The sequence below is a fragment of the Falco punctatus genome, assembly GCF_963210335.1.
Source record: "Falco punctatus genome assembly, chromosome: 1".
Taxonomy (NCBI): Eukaryota; Metazoa; Chordata; class Aves; order Falconiformes; family Falconidae; genus Falco; species Falco punctatus.
This window is the reverse complement of record NC_137580.1, coordinates 83,091,242-83,110,774: the sequence shown is the minus strand read 5'-3', so window position 1 is coordinate 83,110,774 and position 19,533 is coordinate 83,091,242. Positions and strand designations below refer to the sequence as shown.

Sequence of the window (19,533 nt, the reverse complement as noted above, 5' to 3'; positions counted from 1 at the left end):
AGTTCATGTAGGACTACCCTTTAACACTAAGTTGACAAAGGCATTTGTAAAAAGGAAATTTCTCAGCAATAACTGCCACTGTTTTTAGATTATGCTATTCCTTGGTCTGAAATATGCAATTAAAGTCACTGAAAGCAGAACATGCACAAACCCCCAATTAATTATTTTTATTTACAGTTTCAAGTTACTATCTGTTCTAAGGTTTTCATTAAAGACACTTTAGGAACTGGAAAAAAGTGACATTGTACTGCTGAGCAGGCTGCCTTTAACAGAAGATTGACTAGCACATAATTCAAGTTATTTGTCCCGATTTTGAGGAACATGAAAGAAATTGTTGACACATTTTCATGTGACTTTAAGTGTCTAAATGAGGAATCATGAAAGTCACTGGGATTAGAACTGTCTCATGAAACTGTGTTTAGGACAATATGAACAAACAGATCACTAATATGCAGCATCAGATCCATCTGAACAGCAGTTACAGAATTTTGAGTTGGGACTGGATTAATTTGATATCTTTTTAAGTTCAGAGTTTTTCACAGTGACCTAGGATCACTAAGGAAGTCAACCAATGTCTTGGTTTAAACTAATCTATTGCAATCAGTCTACAGGTGTGCCATGAGACATTATAGTACTTTTTGTTCCTTCTTAGGATTTGCAACTTTTGCACAAGAAAATACCAACAAATCCCTATTTCTTAGTATATTGTTTCATAAAGCCTCCTCTATTTTTATATATTATTTGTTATTAGTAAATCATAAACTCTAGTCCTAGTATAACAAGTACCTTTTGATTAGTGGCCACTGAAATGGAAATTCTTAACAAAAGTTTTCCTTAGTTTCTCTCTAACGCCATTAAAAAAGACTGGTATGAAATAAGAGAGAAGTAAAAGCACCACAAATGAACCATTTATAAATTAACATTGAACATACAGAAAATGCTCAGGACTTGTACTATAATTGAGTGATTAACTTTGTGTGCAGTTATTCTGCTTTACATTTTAGCAAATTTTGTTAGCATTAATTATTTCTACTAGAGTAGAAAATACATGTAGATCAGTTTTATTTTGGGTAGACTTTATTAGCAAGATAAGGATCCAAATATCCTTGCCAACCTTGAAAGAGCACAGCAGATGAAACTAAAGAGATGGACCTGGATGGACCTTTGCTTATGAATGTGAAGTTACATGTTTACTGTGATCACTAATTCCTAGACAAGTGTGTCAGTTTCCTTTCAAAGTTGTAAACATTCATAGCATTTTAGTTGGAAATCAAAAAGACAGTCTTCATCTGTGTATTTTGTTCATCCTTATGGAAAATGGGAACCTCAATTATACATTACTTCATGCCTTTTTTCTATCAGAAATTGTTATGGGGGATGCTAACCAGTGTCTTATTCTCTGTAAGAGTGTGTATTTGTAATGTGACTTTTCAGATTCCATGGAATTTGAAATTATTGCTTTGTGATTTAAATTATTATTAGTATAACTTCACAATTTTTTGTAATAGCCATGTTTTCTTTTTATCTTTGCATTTCTGTAATGACAAAATTTCACTTCCCACATTTTTGCTGTAGCAAATAAATCTTGAATATATATCGTACATATTTCTGATTGACAGTTGTAATTCAAAATTAATAATAACTGCTTTTGGTTTTTAACATAGCTGTTGGAGAAATATGGAAAACCCACTAGGACATAGTTCATTTCTGAATAACATATAAGAGGTGGGAATATCTTTCCCATAGTTGAAAAAAGCTGTGTTTCTTTGTGTTTCATACAAATAATGGCAGCAGAGCTCAGCTTGGTACATCATTCAAGCTATGCAAGAATGGTTTTGTATTCAGGTTTTTATCAGTAGATGCAGTAACGTCAAACAAAAAATTGTGTAAATCAGTGTTTCACATTCAAGTTGAGCATTTCTGCGGTCAGTCTTTCCTAATTTAGGCTGCTAAAGCAAATCACATGCATATATACCTCAGTAGAACGGACGGAAAACAGTTTTCCTGCATTACATTTCTTCTCACCATTTCTAGAATGTTGTTGTTCTGCATAAGAACAAATGTGAAGCCTTCAAAGCTCCTAGCACAAGCATCTGTTCTCTGGGCTTTAGTGGCCTAGGCTCTCTTAGACAGGTTAAGGACTTACATCTGACTTTTGTACATTCAAAGGCATTGATCATTAGATTGTTGGCTATTCTCACATGTTCTTTTTCTATCCAGCTCTTCCTAGTATAGTCTAAACAGTGACTTACTACTTGTATGAATCAAATACTATTATTAAGGAAGTAATAATTTCTCGAATGGAAGTTCTTCATTTGAAACCATGGACATGTTATACACAGTTCTACAGAACAGTGTCCTGGCTTTTTTGCAGACTGAGGGTTATGAGGGGTTTAAGGCAGCACTTTCACACAGAGGCTATATACTGAAAATAATATTAACACTTATTTGCCTAACTTGAGAGATGCAACCTATCTGAGGATACCATACATTTATGGGGATACTTCTGAAAGCTTATCTATGCATTAAACCGATATTGCCTCGAAAAGTTCAATGCACACTAATAGCTCAACTTCACCAAATAGGTCACAGCAGCAGAGATCAAAATCGCAGAAATCTGGGGGTTTTTGGTCTCAGCTTAACAGTCCTTCCTCTCTTGTCTACACAAACTCATGTTGCAAACAGGGCATGATAAAACAGTGTGTCTTTTAACCATACTTAGTGTTATTGTCTTCTAAATTCCGTGTTAGCAAAATATCTGGTATTGAATGCTTTCCCAGTTAATTCTGTATATACTTTTCCCAGAAAATTCTGTATATTAACACATTAAACTCTGTCTTAAATAATCTCAGCACCAGAGTGAGGCAACAACTAATATGCCTTAAGAATTACTTAAGTGTCTGCAACCACAAACTGAGCATTTTGTAGGACTTTAAAAACACCTTTCAAGCCTGAAAACAACTACAATAACTCTCTGTAATGTGCCAGCTCTTGCATTGGACTGAATTGTGGTAAATCATTACTTATAGGTGTTGCGTTACAGGTGTATTGCCAAGGTGCAAATGTATTTCATACTTCAAGATGGTACTCAGTCTCTACTTGATAAACTACAGATAATAATAATAATTAAAAAAAACCCCACACCAAACCAGCCCATCATTCCCAAACTCTTTTCAATTACTTTCAATGCTGGCTGAATAAACTACTTTCAGAGAGTTCACAGATAAACCTGTTAGGTAATTGATGAGTTAAGATAAGCCTTAAAAAACAAGGTTCATTAGGAGATGTACAATCAAGAGTCAGTCTTCATCAAAAACAAAATTCACCAATGATATTCACAAGTTTCAAGCTTTCTACATAGCCAACATTACTTTAAATGCTTACATAATTTTTTTAAAAAAGATTATAATAAACATGTTTGCTATTATGTCATTGCTAATATAGGCTGCTTCTGTCATCAAATAATAATACTCTTTAGACAGATATAACTCCATAGAGGAGTTCTCTTCAAGAGGGATCACTCTCATAGTCGAGAGAGCTACTTACTACTCAGCTAACTTTAATGCAATTATTTCATCAGCTTTGATTTGAGATGAAGTTTCCCAAATGCCAAAAGCTGATTTCAAGTCCCTGCAGCCAGACGTTCCTTTTCTTCCTCCTGTTAGCACCCTTTCCCTTTCTTATGCTATCACTATACTCGGGAGCAAAGTACTTGGCTGAGAGGAAGGCAAGATTTCCATTTCTGGCAGCAGCATAGACTTACACTGTCTTTGGCCAAGCAAAACTTATATTGACTGCAATCAAGATCGGTCTCCTGTGCATGAAGTGTTGTTAATGGCAAAATACAGGACTCAAGTGCAATTGCACTAGGGATTCCAAGGTCATCTATTTGGACATCAGCAACCAAAAGGATTCTTATAATAGCATCCCTCTCACATAACTGTATACAACGTCCACCTCTGTTGATACGTTGACTCTACATTTAAAAACACAACAAACTTTGCACAAGTAGCAGTGAACATTATACAATGAGAAATTTACCACACAGCCTTCTTTCCTTTATCTAGGCCAACTCCACTTCTAGGAAAGAAAGCTCTGGGGTGAAATTTGCTTTTTACTGTGCTGCTGGAGCTGCTATCTCCTTTCTTCACAAATGGGTATTGCAACAGATGTTCTGGGTACAGGACCACCTGGCTCACTCCACATTATGAATGATCTGCAACTTGCCAGCCTCAGCAACCTCCCTCCCATAAATGCAATCACTATCATATATACTGTTATTCCGTCACTCTTTCTACTTCTTCCACCCCTCCTCTTCTACAGTTATCAGAGACTGCTTAGAATGACAAAAAGCAATAGAAAAAAAGTGGTAGGTGCAGAAAGTGAATCCTGTTGGCTTGCTGCCTGAAGCATGTGTTTTTGTGTGGTTAAAATCTGCATGATTGCTAAAATAACAGTATTTTTATATTTTGCAAGTTATCCTGTGAGAACATGTAATTAAGCAAATGACCTTGCTAAGCTTGAAGTCCATATTTAATGCTTCTTCTTAAACACATTTTTGTAATTAATAATCCCTTATGATTATTGATGCAAATATAATAGCATTTTAATTCCTTTGTCACTCCAAAAATTCTTGGGGGAGATGGAAAAGAGGAGTCTGCACAATGCTAAAACCAAGCTGTAAGTTACCAGTTGGCATAAGAACACTCTTGCACAAGTAAGGTTATCATCACTAACATAGGGTAAAAATATTCATACAATTTTATCTTATTTCATTCTTCCCTTCTTGAGTTTTTCATTTTCAGATTTTTAGTTCAAAAGAGCTACTGCAATCTGGCTGACAGCTGTACGAGTTACATGTTGTATGTATAAACACTGCACACCTCCACTGACTACACAAAACCAAGAACATTCAGCTTAACAACAGCTAACCAGCATTGAAACAGGAACAGTGTGTAAAAATCTCAGGCCACTATGACATTTAGGTACAGAGATCCAAGAATAAAAACCTTAGATCAACAGCCACTACCGCTTATTTCTTTTTTGTGACTTTATCTTAATCTTTCTATAGAATTAGGTATGTATTATGTACTTCGCTTTTATGTAGCAGTGTAAGAAAGAACACAGTTCTCTCCTGTATTCAGCTCTTTGGGAAATAAGTCACAGCAGTAAGAAGCTTGTTCAAGGGACAGGCACAGTCATTGTCCATTATTTGTCTGACACTAAATTTTTCCAAACAAAAATTGGCTTTCCACAAATATTGAGTTTATAGGAAACAAGAAAACAAATAAGAAATACTCACAGCTTTGGTTTGGCAAGCACAGGTGGTGGCTCTTTTGTGGGTGAAAGCAAGACAGCTGGAGGTGGGGTGGATTTATCACCATTTGGCTTGCTGTTAATCATTCCATTTACTCCATGAATCGGATGGATGCCATTTTTTTTTTCCTCAGATACATTGAGCTGCAGTTGAAGGGCTGTCACACCAGATCTCTGCTCAGTGTTGTTTGCTTGGTGGGTCTCTGTATGTTTCTTATGAGGAAGCTCAAGAGAGCTAATTTCAGCTGGAGGAAGAGGTGGGAAATGATGGAAATCATCACTGTTGGATTCTCTTGTCAGTGATTCATGACTAGAGCTTTCTGAGTTCGCTAAAAGAAATCAAAAATAACATCTCTCTGACAAGTCCTAGACAAAGTACATAGTATGTACACACTGTATTTTCAGTTTGTTAAAGGTGAGGTCTGGTTCTGTGCAGATATTTTTCTATACTTCCTATTGATAATTTACGCTGACATAGATACCTGACTGGCTATTCATTTTCTGATTTTGCCCCATGCAAAAGGCACAATAAGGAACCTTATGGATCTCTCTAAATCTGTTTCCGGAATCTAGCTGCTAACAGACTGGCAAGTACAGAAAACAACAGCTGAAACAGCATTTCCTCTTCCTGGAGTCTCAGCATCATTTAAGAACAAACCATTTAAAACAACAGCTGAAGTAGGTATGTATACATGGCACGTTTGCAATGGCAGTTGCGTTAGTGCATTCCACAACAATATGCATGTAAACATACTATAAAACTAAACATACCATGTCACAGTTTCTTATTTTACAAAAGGCACATGCCCCCTTTGGTAGTGTAGTCCAATCTGCTTTAATTTTGCCTCTGCTGCCATCTAGTCTCAGAACCCTAATGCTTAAAAATATGCCAGGCTTGTTACAGGCACTTAAAAATACAATTTATATGAAAAAAATTGTTAGACTATGAAACATTCAGTTTGGCTTATATGAATGCTCCGAGGTTAATGAAACCCCTGTCTTACAGCAGCCCTTTTCTACAAGGGAAGCAGGCTGATAACTTCACAGGTAAATGAATTATCTAAAATGTATTGTTAAGAATTCCTCTTTCCCTTCATCCCATACCTGAGCAGACAGTTAGTTGTGCACTGCTTGTTACTGAACCATGTTCGTTTGTTGCTGTGCATGTGAAAAGTCCTGAATCTTCAGGAAAAGTTTCTGCAATTACAAGGGTACATATCTCTTCTGGAAATAAACAGAAAAATAAACTGCATCATAAACTATTTAAAGTACTGTGTAATGTTTTTGCACTGTATGTCGGTAGGACACCAGAAAGTGCTACTTATACAAAGAAATGCTGGGAGAACTGCAGGAGAGCTTCCAACATAAACAGCTTTAATAAAAACCACTTTGTATCTAAAACAAGTAAAATCATCAAGTTAAGTTTCCAAAAGGGGCCTGTCTTGAACAATAATTTTGCAGAGATGTCACCCCCAGTATCTTCATTTTTATGCAGGATAGTACTAATTCATACAAATGTATTGGTTTCCATACACAATTAATACTTGGAAGCTCTTGTTGGGCCTCTAAGTATCACCACCAATATGAATGTCATGTCGTTTCTTCTTTCCCTAAAGTTTTCTGTATTTAATGCAACATTTCAGATCAAATCCCATTCCCAGTAAAATAAGAAAGCATTGCGCCATTACTTTCAATTAACTTTTCTGTATAAATTGACCGGAACTAAAAATTCTGGATGCATAAATATTCCCCTTATGCAGTTTGGGAAGATAATTTCTGTCACTGTCAGAACAGCAGTGAGAATGGATGAACTGAAAACATAAGACAAAACAGCATCCCCAGAAACTCTTCAGAATGCTGTGACAGATGTAGTCTGTGGCTGTTTGAAATCTGGGCATTCTATTTTGATATGCCATAGTACATGCTTTAATCATACAGGGCCTCAGTCAAAACCTTGTATGGCTGGACAGTTCATATTTCAGGTTGGGTCTCACAGTAATGTTTTCGTTATCAATTTCATTATCAATTATCAAATCAATTAATCCATTTATAATGGGCATGTTTAATTATCGAGGCATATTTTTTCCAGATTCTTCAAAGAAGTCACTTTATTTTGTCTACTTGTATTTTAGTCTTTATAAAAATTCACTGTACAGCTAATCCTAATAACTAATATTTACACAACATACTTAAATAATTTTAGACCTGAACAGTTACATTGTGAGTTTTCTTAATTAATTAGGAGTTTATTTTGCTTATGGTTATTTTCTACTCTCAAAACCAAACCAGGGAAGTTTTATAGAACTCAGTTTCATTTAAAAAAATAGAAATTGCATTTTGGATACGACATTTACACGGAATATAACATATTATCACAAAATCAATGGAATATAGCTAATAAAAACAAACTGAAAAGTGAGAAAAAATATTTCAGACTCCAATAACTTTCACAATAAAGTTACTCTGTAGAAGAGGTTCAGTAACGTAAGCTTCACTTCTTTTAGTTCAAAGAAGGAAAACATTTTCCAACAGTTCTTTTTATTTCTTTCCTAATTTTCATTGTGGAATGGTAGACCACCATCTCATTTAGACAGTTAACAAAGATGTTATGGAATTTTTCCGACTATAAATGACATCATATCCAAAAACTTCCTGTAATAGAAATGGGCTAAAAATGAATGACTAACTAAATATTTGGCACAGTTATTTTTCAGACAGCAGAATGTGCTTTTTTTTTGGCAACACAAACCAGTCATTCTGTGTAGCTGCAAGAGGCATATCTGGTAGCAAGCTGGATTTTCCCTGACCCAGATTAAGATTAATGACTCTTGAAAGGTCTTATCAGGAAAGTAACAGGTAACACAAGCTAGTTTTTGAACTACTGAGATCAGCTTTTTTTAGTCTTGGTGTGTTGTAAGCAGTTGAAGCTATATTGTTAACCACACATGCATACTCCTGGACTGAACTGGCTCTGGGGATGCAATCTGATCCAGGCAGCGCACTAGTTTCCTGTTCATTTAACAGCAGAATTCTGAAAGCTGGGTATTTCAGGATTGCAAAAGAAAATCACTCCCACCATGCTGCAAACTGCTGTTTGAATGAGGGCAGAGGTACTACAAAATAGAACAACCAGCAGAATTCCTATTTTCCAAACAGCAGAGCTAATTAATACACGACATTCTTGCAATTTTTAAAGTATGTAAAATGATCACATGACAAGAGCTGATTTTCACTCTTCAATGATAAAAGAATTCCAGTGGATCCTACCATGATGAAATTTGTTTACTGAAACAGTGTATTTGAAAATTATACATGGTAATGTGCAGTAATCCTTGCAAAAGAATTTGGAAGCAAATTAGTGACGAAAATAATCAGAGTTTAAAACTCAGTCCTCATCCAGATGAACAAACTGCAGCATATTTGTGATCAATCATGAGAAAACTGGCTAAACTGAAAACATAAAAAAAAAACCTTAAGAACTAATCAAAAGGCAGCTTGGCCAAAAAGTATGTGCAAGCAACACATTGCTGTTGTCTTGATTTATTTTGCTCCCCCAAAACCAAGAATCACTGACTTCCAGGTCCTTGCTAAAAGGCTTACCTACCGTGGAAAACATAGAAATGAAACACTGATTTGAAAAAAGAAATGTTCTTTAAAGATTTCCATAACATGCTCCGGATACATAGTGCTATGAGGGTTTTTTTTAGCTTTACGTCCTGACTTGCGTAATTATTTTTCTTTCTGTTACTGTGCTAAGTAGAATCTGATGATTTGAAGTAAATAATGTCTGTTCTACTTCCTGGCAATCATCAGCTGACAAATAATTTCATCACAAAAATGTGTTCCAGAAAGCAGCTCTGAAATGCTGTTCTCAGGGCCTTAAAACACATTTAACACTTGACTAAATGAATACAAAATCATTCTGTTCACTGAAACATGTAAAATGCTTAGGCATGCAAGTACTTGACAATTTTGTCAGTTATTTAGAAAGAAAGATTACATTTTACAGAGTAATCCTTTCCCTTTATGGTTCATGAGTCCATTAGGGAGAATAATCTTTGGTAAAACAGAAAACTGTTTAATTTTAACAAATTTCATCATTGACAATATGTTTACTTCAGAATGTTTCTATGTATTAAATTAAAGGTAGCGTAGTTCTTATATCTGCAGCTTTATCTTCAAATGTGATCATTAGCTTCCTCCACTGTAACGCACATACACTCCTGGGAGATAATTAGTAGTAGTTCATTATGATGCAACACACAGAGCTATTTCTATAGATGTAGGTTTAGAGCCTTAAGTTTTCTGCTACACAAAGGCAGCAGGTAGTCACAGTGGTAAAAATCAAAATGCAACCCTGCCATCTTGTAGACAACTTGTCTTTTATTCTCCCTCTTGTTCCCCTAGCCATCAGATGTTTAACCACAGTTTAACAGCAAAGCAATATGCCCATCTGATAACTTCTCATTTAGGTATCTGTGCATCTTTTGTATAAAGAGAACAGGGAAGTGTGAAAATAGAGAGTAACTGAATATGTGGAGTAGCATAATAGATGGTAGTATTGCAGACCTGTAGATGCCTTAACTTGCAGTAACACAATGAAAAAAGTATTTAATTTACCTGTTTCTGATGATCACTATTGTCTACACCTTTACCCATTTGGCCAGCAATTTTGGCTTATTAGGTTTTATGCCACTCAATAAATGAAGAGACAAATTTTTAAAAGTTATAAAGAACTGAGCGTGTTTGAAGATACCGCAAACAGCACTTTAAAAATACTGAGAAGAAAACAGAACAACAGCAAGTATGATTGTGGGCAATATAATGCAGGGAACAAGAAAGCACAATCTAAAAGAAGTGATGACTATCTTTTGAGATGTTTTTGGTGAACGTGCTTAAGAAAAAAAAAGCATGTATACGTGGCAATTCTCTGGCAATCTAGAGAAAAGTTACTTCATATAGTTTTCTACTTACATGCCATCAGACAATTGTTTTAATGTAATTCAATACAGTTTGTGGCTGCCTCCAGACAGCTGAGTAATGGTCAAAAGATCAACAGCTGGCAAATGACTCCATGGGATTTTTCACTCTCAGGCAGCCTGCTCTTTGAAGGATTCAATCAGTATAAAGTCAAAACGTCCAAGAAAGAAGTACAGAGCAGGTAATTTGACAATCTGTGATGTTGGCTTTAAGTAATCTGACTAGCTATTAATTCACAAAGCAGTCTGGAGAGATTTGTGATTCAAAGATTTCTGTCTAGACAGAAAAAGGAGTGCAAAATGCATTAGGGTAGATAGAATGTACCCCAAAAAAGTAGCCACCCACCCTCACCTTCCTTCTTAATTTTTTACCTGTGTGAGTTCATGGAAGATTTTTCTTCTGAATCATTAATACTGGTGTAGCAAAGGATGACCAATGTTTTTGAGCACTATGAAGTATTGATGGTTGGAATTTGGTTGATAACCAGCAATTAAAGTCAGACTACAACCTGTTAAAATTTATGTAAAATTCCATGGAGGTTGTACACTTGGAAACATTTTTAGAAATCATGTCCATCTTTCAAAATTCTGAATAATTATCTAGCATAGGCATGCTGTTTTCCATATCAATCTTGCACATATGTTCACACCATCCGCACTGAACAGCAGTTGTTTGTTTGCATATGAACCATTTCCTCTGCAGGTATTGTTTCATCTGGCTTCTGAAGAGTATGAATTGCATCATAAACCAATGCTGTACCTGTTACATTTCTGGTACCCACCCAGCTTCCTGTTGTAGAAATTTTAAGATCCTTCATGACATCCTAAAAAACAGTGTTACTTATTGCCAGTATTACTACTAATACATAAAACACTGCTCATCATTTACACCAAAAAGAAATATTTACATTTTGCCTAAACTTAATTTACATTCCCCTTGCATGCAGAGAGTCAATTCCTACACAAATGAGTCAATAAGAGAATGTCATTAGTTTTAGTGGTGAGTAAGATACTGCATATTATTTAATAAGGCTTAGTAGGAACTGATACATGGACAAACCTTACAGGGACAGTACTTAGATCAGGGGTCCTCAAACTTTTTAACCAGGGGGCCGGCACGCAGATTAAGTGGCAGGAAGTCATCTGTGGCTGCTTGGTTTCCCTCCCCCAACCCCCGGCAGGGGCGGGGGGGTTCTGTAAATATGGGGTGCTGGACTGAGGACCCTGGGGGGCTGTATCTGGGCCGTAGTTTGAGGACCCCTGACTTAGATAAATGAATCCAGGGAGAATAAAATAACAAACTGAAAGTCTTTTATAGGTTATGGACAGCAGGAAGGTGCTTATAAATATATATTACAAAAGAATTACAGGCATGGAGGAAAAAAAAAAAGATTGCTGTCAGGCATTCACTACTGTTAGGTCTATTGGTCTATTAAACCACAATACAGACACAAAAACAGTTTTTTGAGATGCCTTGCTACTCTTGCCTTGCCACTCTTACCTTGCCACCTACCTGAGAGTGGTATGAGATACCTTGATATTAAATAACTTTTCTGTATCTGAGAAAACCCAAGAAATGCACCTTTCATTTAAGGATCCATTCCCTAGTACTTTTTAGAAGGGTTTACGTATCTTCTCCCAGGGTCTGCAAGCTAACCAGACAGGGGAGTGAGAGTGTTCAGCACCATCAGCATGATGGCACAAGTTTGTGAGAGGACTGGAAAAGTGATAATCATTTTGGACTCAGAATCCCACCTTCTATTTCCCATTTCAGGTAGCATCTATGAAAGGAAATCGTTAGCTTTGTGAACTATCATGAATATTTTTACTTATTCCACAGTAGTATCTGTCAGATAGGCTACATGAACCTTGCAACTAACAATACTGAAAATTACTTAGTTTTCCATCAAAAAAAAAATCTTCTTGTAAGAGGCATAATATAGGATTTCCTTTGTACTCGACTATTCACACAATGGAATTTGAACCTTTTGTCTCAAGCAAACAAGTGCTTCTCCTTTCTACCAGATAACACTGCATTCCTACTCCAAAATATCTTGTTCATGTAGCATTATAGACATTATGGTGCCTAAAGAGGGTGAAGGAATAAAAAGAGATTACCAAAAATGGGCAAACATTACTCGTGATTGTGAGTTTTGACAGAACTTTCAAATACCGGTATTAAAAAACCCCATCCTAATATATTCTAGGAAATTTAGACTTCATAGAATCCTTTCCATAAAGTTTCAGTTCTTTCAGGAATTTTCTATCATGTTAAAGAAGAGAGTGAACGCAGTTCAAATGATTTTGTAGAAAAGAAGCTCCTAGTAACAACAGTGCGCTAGGTATACTAGGTACTATTCTCATAGTGTGGGTAGATTAAATCTAGAAAAGATGTTACTACTTGGATAGGAAATAAGTTTCTCTGGGACAGGGAAAAAAGTCAACCCACTGATCTTTTTTTTTTAAGATACCAAGAAAACAGCTAAGTTGAGAGGCTGATTTTGTAATATGTATTACAGGAGAATCTTCCGAGAAAGATACAGAATTGAATAAATTTCAACACAAATCAATTCTCCGTAATTTATTTTCATATCCAAAAGCTTGTTACCGTATTGGAACTCTTCTCAAATTGTTTTGTACTGTAACTTACAATCTTTAAACCTTAAAGTTTGGATTACAATTATAAACTACCAATAGCCCATTGTTAGCACTCGGATATGTTTTAATTCCTCATTAGAGGTTAACTTGGTTTTCCAGCACTCTTCTTTCATTCTAGTGCCTCACAGTTCAAGCCTCCACAGATAAAATCATTTAGTCACATGTATTCTGGGCATCAGCTGTTTAACTAGAGGTGATGATGCTGCACACCACAATTAATAATATTAACTGTCAAGACAGAGCATGCATGGGGGGGGGGGGGGGGGCATGCACACACATCTGTGGTTTTATATATGTTTATGTATGATGGTCATGAAGTAAAATAGGTATATAACAATTTTGTGAAGTAGTAAGAGAACAATTGAGTACCAGACAAAGAAAAGCAGGAGCTTTTCCCCTCTTTGCCTCTTCTCTTTTCCATGAAAGTTAAGAGAAAGCTGCATTTCGCCTAGGATTAACTCTCCACTGCTTTTTCCTAGCCCATATCCTCATAACCACACTGCTACCTTATAAATATCACTCAGCTGCTAATTCTGTTCTCCCTGCAAAGACTACCAATGTGACCCCTCCAAGCTTAAAACACCCCTCCATTGCTAAGGTCCTTCAGAGACACTTGGAGAACACCCAGGTCTTAGAAAACTTTTCTGTTTTATTTTTCTACTCCATAATTAAAACTCTCTCCAAATTCAAGCATATTCAAGCACAACCAGCCACCCTTTTAAATCAAGGCTTGGACCTTATCACCGTCTTCTCTTCTACGAGTTGTTTGACTTAGAAACATTAAAGAAGAAACATTTTCAGCCTTTTAGCATCCACTTACTAGTCAAGAAACTACCACAGCATATAAGGATGTATAATGGGAAAATGAAGCAGCCAGAGAAAACATGTAGTTGGAAGAACACTTTCCTTGCTGAAATGTAGGACTTTTATCTTGCAAATAGGCTAGAAATTTCAATGTGCCTTTGTTTTTGAGGATCAGTTTTTACTTGCATTTAAGACACTTCACATCAGGCAAGCTAGACTGGCAAAACCAGCATTTAGTGGTTGGGTGTTAAGAAACTCTTGAGTACAATTTGGGTAATGGGATTTTGTGGGATTTGTTCTTTTTCCTCAGTAGCATGCAAATTGCTCATTTTCTGAGAATGAAGTTTGCTTCAAAGTTTAAGCTGTGAGACTCTCCTTGCTGGTCTAAATGAATTTACTGTTTAACTAATAAAGGAACTGATATAAAGAACAGGGTAAAGTATGGATAATGTGATAAAGAAACATTGTCTTTAAGGGGATTTCATATTATCAGTGCTCAGCAGAATACACTTTTCTATTTATGGCTTCAGTACAAACTCAAAGAGCTAGTGAATCAAGAGATTATTTTTTCATATGATGCTTACCAGGTTCATTTGCAGATCGTGGCTCTGCATATCACATCACAAGGAGGGGAAACAAACAAGAAAAATAGTATTAAAGATTACATTTATAAACAACATTATACTGAATTAACATATTATACTGAAATACTGTAGAAAAGTACAGAATCTGTGCAGACGCATTACAAAGTAAGGAATACTTAAATTGTCTGTCGGTAGCAGTAGTTCAATTATTACCTCTAGCCATTATAATTGCTGAAATGTGAGAAAGAGAAGACTATCCAAAACTCAATCCTGACAGGCTAATTTCATTATCTTTTCCCATCCTGTATCAAAAGTAGCCGCTTAAGTTTATTGCCTTACTTTTTTGGAGAATTCTGAAGTCTGGAGAATCTTGAATTTCAACGCCCTGTCGAAACCACTTAACATGAATGGGAGGGGGTCCTCTGACCCTGCATTCCAATACCACGACTTGTCCCTCAGATGCTGTGGAGTTTTGTAGCTCCTGAAATATAACAATCACAACTCAAATGAACTGGGAGCATTTTACATTCTTAAAAGCAGTCTTTTCTTCCCTTTGTATTTCCACTTCATTTTATTGTGCCATTACGTTTTTGCAATAGATATTTTCTGTGAGCTGTATTTTCACTCTGATTAAATCTAATATATCAGCTATACAGTTAAAAATGACTGAATAGGTTATTTTCAAATACATTCTTAATATGACCAAAGATGGAATTGGTATAGAAGTATTTAATTTGTCAGACCATCACAAACGGAGAGTTGCAGTCTGACCTTTCAGTTTTCATCCTTCCACAAGATGAAATGAAAATTCTGCAACTAACTACACATTGATTGACTTGGTCCGGAGAGAGTAGCTGTGCTGCTTTCAGGTCAACCTCTAGAATGTGGAGTTGCTTTTCCTCTGAGCCATTTATAACCAACCAAGCAAAATTAGATGACATAAATACAATAAGGACTTTTGTATGGATAGCTTCTGAGACAGTATTATGGCTGAAATAAATTCTTATACACATCTGAAAAACTGCAGGAATGGTCTAAATCTTTGATGAATAACTGCAGTGAAAAAAGAGAAACACAGTATTTTAAGTAGCAGGATTGACAGGAGACAGCTACTTTTTTTGCCTTTGCTATCCCTCTTAAAATTATAAATGAGGGTCTTTTTACTGTACTGGCTGTCTCATTGCCTTTCCAGTTTATTAATAAGGTTTAGGCCTTGATGCAGCAAAGCACTTGAAGTTAGGTCTAAGTTCAGAGTTCTGCCTAGTTACTATTCACAGATCTCTAGTTAATCAAACACGTAAGAATTTTGTTACATGGAAACATAAAAATGTTTGGATTGCTGCATGAAGCTTGTGGAGAAAGAAATTCATGTCAGGAAGCTGTATTAAGTATATATTTTTTTGTTCATATCTGGTTTGTTTCTTCTGTAATTAATGTTGTTTTTGTTTAGTATGATCCAACTGACTTAAGCCAGTTAATACTGGATTTCAGGGACAAGAGACAGGTGAATTGGGAAGGAACAGTGGAGTTCTGATTGCTTTGGTAGTTTCTGAATGAGGGCTGGATTTCTTCTATTTCCCACACTTATTATGAAGTTGCCTGGCTCCCTACCTTGCAGTAACCATAGTCTCTACTCCCTTGTACCTCCACTATTCACTCTCCTATGATACCTGCAGTATCAGTGCAGAATTATGCGGGACAGTGTCAGACCTTTCCTGGCATGAGAAAGAGATATGACGGAGCCAAGCTAGACAGCTGTGGAGAACAGGGTTTACTCATCTCTAAGCAAAACTACTTGCTGTCCTATATTATCTTTTAGTCAATTTTTTTCTGAAGTAATAACCAGAAATCCCTTCTTATCTTCATTTAGACTTCAACAAATAGTGATTAAGTAATAATTACTGCTATGGAAATGATGGTTTGAGGCATAATGAAAATCATATTTTCTATTAAATTTTTATTTTAGAGATTAGGGAACTATGCTGTCTGTCTTTTTGTGTTACCTAATTCCCAGTTCTAAAGTTAGATTTGGGATGAAAGTGAAGATAAATATTGACTTAAGTATTTACTTAAGAATTACTGAATGAAAGTTTCCCTTCTAAAAGGTCCATTTATCAGAAACGGTGTGGCCAGCAGGGCAAGGGCAGTGATTGTCCCCCTGCGCTCGGCACTGGTGAGGCCGCACCTCAGGTACCGTGTTCAGGTTTGGGCCCCTCGCTGCAAGAGGGACAATGAGGTGCTGGAGCGTGTCCAGGGACGGGCAGCGAGGCTGGTGGGGGGTCTGGAGCACAAGTCTTGTCAGGGGCGGCTGAGGGAACCGGGGTGTTCAGCCTGGAGAAAAAGGAGGCTCAGGGGGGCCTTATTGCTGCCTACAACCACCTGAAAGGAGGTTGTAGTGAGATGGGTGTTGGTCTCCTCTCCCAAGTAACAAGCAGTAGGTCAAGAGGAAACAGCCTCAAGTTGCACCAGGGGAGGTTTAGATTGGATATTAGGAAAAATTTCTTCACTGAAAGGGTTATCAGTCATTGGAACAGGCTGCCCAGAGAAGCGGTTGAGTCACCATCCCTGAGGGTATTTAAAAGACTGTAGATGTGGCACTAAGGGACATGGTTTAGTGGTGGGCTTGGCAGTCCTGGGTTAATGGTTGGTCTTGATGATCTTAAAGGTCTTTTCCAGCCTGAACGATTCTATGATTCTGTGCCTTACATTTTACAAGACATCCCAACATCTGAACTGCTTTTTAAACTAACACAACTGCATGGCTTTTTTTTTTTCTAAAATGAAGTAAAAAACACTGTTACTTGCTCTTGCCAGTAGGTAAATTATTGTGAATGAAGCTTTGTCATGACTATGATGTGTAATTGGTGCCTACTTTATTTTATTTTACAAAGATTTCTTAATGGAGGACAGTCATGGGCATAAGAAAAACACATACAGAATATTCATGTTATTCCACTAGTGATTTTAATAGGGTAGAATGCATAAGAACTTCATTGTTGCAGTTGAAAAGTATTTTCTTAGGAAGTCATTAATACTGAAAAGGATAATGAAAACTGTAAAAGTTTTAACACAATCAAACATTCCTACATTAGGATAAATCATTTTGATATTTCCTTCCAGACTATAGGAGTATGATGTAGAAGTCATGATGAATAAAACTTACCTTTGTAAAAATGGGTGCAGAATAGATAGGCTTGGGTCCATCCAGACGGTGCAGATACGAAGTAGGGCTTTGAACCTGCAAAGCAACGCAACAATGCTATAAAATGGAAAGTCTATTAGTTTCAATAATATGGCCTACATATATGTATGATAATGCAAACTCTTAAATGTACAGTCTTATTATTATGGTGTTCTTGTTCTTACATGCTTCTTGAGTGGCATCACTATTTCTCATCTGTTACACTTCTGAAATCAAAATGCAAACTTTAAAGGCTTCTGTACTTCCCATGAAAATTTTATATCCAACTGTCTTTGCCTTGAAGTATTTTGAGAGTTTGACTCCTGTTAACATCATTCAAGGAAGCTCTTTGCATTGAAGCATTTTTGCCTCTCCTGTTACTACATCCCTTGGCTGATGTAGTAAGAAATAAATTCAGGTACCTAAAAGCTTACCAAGGTTAGCCAAAGGAATAGAAGAGAATTTACCATGTACAGTCTAGCAGAGATTTTTATTTTATTTGTATTTTATAATTTATATACAAAGTAAGCCACAGTGGCATTAAAACTTAGTATAAACTAATGAACATTGATTTTCTACATTTAACTTCTAGATAGTAAAACTTAATTTTCTCTAAAAGGGCCAGAAAAATCACTTCAATATTTAATTTAATAACAAAATTTAAAACTTTTGATAAAAAATATTGTAGGCATTCATTTGTATTACAGTCTCTCGGAATTGGAAGAAGTCACTATTAAGTGATATACTCTGTAATTTTCATCATCACAGATATGTCAGCTGATCACATGCTGTGTTGATACACATTGTGTAAGAATCCGTGTGTATATTTACTTTTATGCCCCATTCACTAGATATATACTTAAATTTTAAAAATTATCATTATCTTATAACTTAATTTAAATATATATATAACATTTATTATATATATCTAATGATAACTTAAGTTTATACTTCAATAGTATAATTCCTTAAAACCAGGGGTCCTCAAACTACGGCCCGCGGGCTGGATATGGCCCCCCAGGGTCCTCAATCCGGCCCCCGGTATTTACAGAACCCCCCTGCCCCACCCCCTGCCAGGGGTTGGGGGGGCAAACCAAGCAGCCGCAGATGTCTTCCTGCCACTTCATCCACGTGCTGGCCCCCTGTTTAAAAGTTTGAGGACCCCTGCTCAAAACAATGGAGTTTTTCAGGACTTAAAATTTTTGAAAAAAATTAAAATACTTTTACTAATTTAAAAATTGGTGTCTAAAAATACCTGCTGACTGGGCACAGAGATAGGTTGAATTACAGCTGTGGTGACTCCAGACTGTGGTGCAGAAGATCCTATTGTCAAGGAAACAGAGGTGGTTTTCTTTTGAGCCCTGTAAGAAAAGAAAACAGCAAGCACTTTATAAGGTCTTTACGTTAGCTTATTATACATAAGCTACCTTGTGTTTTCTACATCTTTAAGTATGTCCTTATCAGCTGAAAAGATCAACACTGGAGGAAGCCTGAGCAGAACACAATCTTAGGCTAATTTACACTTTCACACCCAATAAAAAGTACTGATTTAAGATACAAACTAAAATGCTTTTTGTGTCTTTAATCGTAGGCCTCTATCTGTTTTTCTGGAGGCAAAGGGCTGCATGTTCACAAATGGAGGCTTGGTTAACTTAAAGTTACTCCTGAAAATGAGAAGCTGGTATCAACAGAAGAGTTGTCAGGCTAAGGCCAGACTTCTCTGACAGCACAAGCACATTAATACAATCTACAGCTATAATACTACACATTTGTATCATATGAGAGAAGGAGAAAAGACAAGACATACAGAAATATATCCCAGATGCTTATTCAGATCTAAAACTACCATAGGTTTTCCAGTGCTCCTTATTAAGAACATTTGCACAGCATTGGTTCTACTTTGCACACTTACTGTGGCATAGCTCCAGATTTTGATTTGAAAATTAAACTTTCACTCTCTGAATCTGTGGAACTGGCACCTGGAAAAGAAAGTATTTTTAATAATCTTATA

The 19,533-nt window shown here is 36.3% G+C and overlaps 1 protein-coding gene across 6 annotated transcripts in view; it reads right to left on the bottom strand.

Moving 5' to 3' along the window:
• Window positions 1–19,533, bottom strand: part of LOC308069638 (palladin-like) — a 148,080-nt gene that overhangs the window by 102,899 nt on the left and 25,648 nt on the right. For 5 of the 6 annotated variants that reach the window (XM_080402288.1, XM_080402285.1, XM_080402286.1 and 2 more), the window contains 7 exons: window positions 19,435–19,501; window positions 18,778–18,883; window positions 17,505–17,579; window positions 14,681–14,822; window positions 14,342–14,365; window positions 6,421–6,540; window positions 5,303–5,645 (listed from right to left, as the gene is read on the bottom strand). In XM_080402288.1, the coding sequence (XP_080258414.1) occupies window positions 5,303–5,645; window positions 6,421–6,540; window positions 14,342–14,365; window positions 14,681–14,822; window positions 17,505–17,579; window positions 18,778–18,883; window positions 19,435–19,442 (818 nt within the window). In that variant the 5' untranslated portion in view covers window positions 19,443–19,501. The remainder of the gene's footprint in view (window positions 1–5,302; window positions 5,646–6,420; window positions 6,541–14,341; window positions 14,366–14,680; window positions 14,823–17,504; window positions 17,580–18,777; window positions 18,884–19,434; window positions 19,502–19,533) is intronic. The other variant, XM_080402289.1, reaches the window with a different exon arrangement.